Raw genomic sequence first — 2,760 nt, forward strand, 5'->3', positions numbered from 1 at the left:
AGTTGGGATGCAGTTGGGTGGGGTCGACTCCATAACTGTCAAAGTAGTCAAAGACACCCAGTGCTGGACGATACACGCACACCCAGTGTTGTCCCGGGAGATGACTGGGTCCGTGTTGATGATGTAAGCTTTAGGATAAGGTCCGTGTCGTTCACTTAGCACGGTGATGGCAAAGTGATCTCGGGCAAAGGTCCCTTGGTAAAGGGTCGCAGCAGGGGGTTCTGCTGGACGTAGGCGTTCACATGTTTGGTCGTCAGTCCATCCATCCTTAGACCATCAGAGCGTTGCGGAACCGATCAATTTCCAACACGCTTTCGTATTCCTCGTAGCAGACGAGGGTGACCGGACGAGGTAAGGGTTCTGCAAACTGGAGTTCGAGTCCCAACTTGCCCGTGTGTCGTGGGTAGTTATGGCCTTCGTCTGCTCCCAGATCTGCCGTCAAATCCACCACCCACAGTGTGAATCCGTTCCTGAACTCGTCTAGGGTGAGGTTGCAGGGATGTTCTTGCCACAGGTGTCCCGTGTTGCGAAACAGGTTCATGTACAACTGTTTGAGCGAGCCACTGTTGTTCTGAAAGTCACTTTTGATTTCTGTGCCATGTACTTCCTGGCCATTGAGTTTCAGTTTGAGACTGGTCACGTTGTTGTGCTTGAAATGGAAGGGGTTCTTTTCCTTGCTACCGGCAAAAGCATCGTTGTCCACCAGTCCCAACACCACGCGTTTGGGCAGTTGTCCTCCCACCAGTTGATCTTTGTGGAAATCACGCCCTCCTCCTGGAATGTCGTGAGCCGTGACTTGGACTCGGATCAAAGGATATTTGGTCGTGACTCCTGGTGACATGTGTTTCACGTGCTGTTCCCGTATGGCAGGATCGATATTGACTTGGCGTACGTAAAACTCGGCTTTGGTCAGTTCAAATCGACATTCCACATCTCCAGCACTCATCAAGTAGAAATCACTCGGGCTGCGGATCAGTCCTAGTTTCATGGGGACGCCATCCACCAGGTACCGGTCTTGGAGAAACAGGTCACAGTGGAGACGGCCTGTCAGTTCCACTTCTCGGGTGGGTAGAATGACCCGCCGTCGTGCGACGAGTCCTGCATTGACATTCTGAGCGATGGCATTGAAGTCATCCATTTTTCCAGCTTCATCGGTGTACCATCCTGGACACTGGAGATGCGTTTCTTTGGCAGCCTTCCCATAACTCAGTAACGTTTCCAAATAGGCTCGGTAGGGATAGGTTCCCATGGAGGGGGTGATTTCCAACTGGTTGTGTCCCACTTGCACACGCACTTCTCGAAAGAGGGAATGCATCATGTTGTTCACCGTGGACAGGACGAGTCGGTCATCCCCATCATGAGTGGCATCCGTGCCATCGGTATTCTTGATTTTGAGGCAGATGCGGAGGTAACACTGATTCAAATCGATGTACACGTTCACAGGGTTGGCAATGTTAAACTGGAGGGGACCCGCCACCGAAGGGGGTGCCAGAGGACTGTATCAAATCCACTGACCCTCTTGAACTGCCGTCACCACAAGGGGAACCGAAAAGAGATCCAACTGCGACTTGGCACATTCACAAGCATCCCGGCGCATCATCTTCATACGTCTGCCCAACAGGTCTTGACAGGTTCGTGTCTGGTGTTGAAATGACTCTTGTTCATGGGAATGATCCTTGTATGCGAAGTCCAATGACAAAGTCCAATGACAAAGTCCAATGACACAAAGTTCCATGACGACTCAAAACAAAGCTTGATGTTTTTGTTGTTTCTTCTTCTTCTTCTTTATGGGACCAGGTGACGGATTTCGTTTTCTTTTGTGTGCCGGTCATGACTGTGACTGCAAGGTGGTCAGTAAGGCCTGTTTTCCATGATGTTTCAAACTGTCCCGTACACTCCGACGTCCAGAATGAATATCTTGCACTAAGCCTGGCAGCATCTTCACACCGGTTTTGAGAGCCGATTTTCCCACCGTCTTCAGAATGGAGAGGGCTGAACGGCCCAAGCTTCCCAAGATGTTTCCGAGACCTCTCCCGCGTTGATGAATGCGACCTCGGTACGCGTCTAAACTTCATGCTTGTTGTTGTTGTTGTTGTTGGCCACCCAAGCCGGTGCTGCACCGGTGTCGGATACACTGATGTCCTACCATGTCAGTACGTACGCAGACGACGGGGACGGAAATGGAGTGTCACGATGGTCTTCCCACTCTGGAATGGCACGGGTCGTCCTATGTCATCCATTAAATAGATTTGGATGGCATCCGTGGTTCACTGGTGCAGTCCCATGTAGCGTACATGCTTGGGAGTTTTCATCACGACGCTGTCTTCCATCATCCGACGAGATACGGGAACATACATCAGTAAGGGAGCCATGGTATCCCCAACGATTTGATCTTCTACCACATCTGAGTAGACGTACACCGTATCAAAGCCCGCCAGATGGTCTGCTTCCTGTTCCCCTACCACGAGAGGACGGTCAAACACACTCACAGGGTAAGTGGAGACTTGACTTATTTCCTCTGCTTTGTCGACCATGGGGAGTTGCATGAATCCGAGCATGCGTACCAAGGAAACAGGCAACACCAGTTGAGTGGTGTAGGCAGACCTGATGGCATCATGGTCCGGTTGGGTGGCTGTTTTGCAGGATGAACCCGAGATGGCCTATATCATGGAGCAAGAGACGTAGGGTGCCGTCACTTAACGGCCGCCTGGGCGCTGACCATGCACGGCCCATTCCTATGTTGCACATCGACGTAAAGCT

At 51.4% G+C, this 2,760-nt stretch overlaps 1 protein-coding gene across 1 annotated transcript; it reads right to left on the reverse strand.

Annotated features, from left to right (window-relative positions):
* Positions 1-268: 268 nt before the first annotated feature.
* LOC137292138 (uncharacterized protein F54H12.2-like) lies at positions 269-2,075 on the reverse strand. Its single transcript, XM_067823678.1, has 2 exons — positions 1,749-2,075; positions 269-1,459 (listed from the first exon to the last, which is right to left on the reverse strand). The coding sequence occupies exons 1-2, from the start codon at positions 2,073-2,075 to the stop codon at positions 269-271; spliced, it is 1,518 nt and encodes a 505-aa protein (XP_067679779.1).
* Positions 2,076-2,760: the final 685 nt, after the last annotated feature.

This window comes from Haliotis asinina, chromosome 7 (genome assembly GCF_037392515.1).
Source record: "Haliotis asinina isolate JCU_RB_2024 chromosome 7, JCU_Hal_asi_v2, whole genome shotgun sequence".
In the NCBI taxonomy this organism is placed as follows: Eukaryota; Metazoa; Mollusca; class Gastropoda; order Lepetellida; family Haliotidae; genus Haliotis; species Haliotis asinina.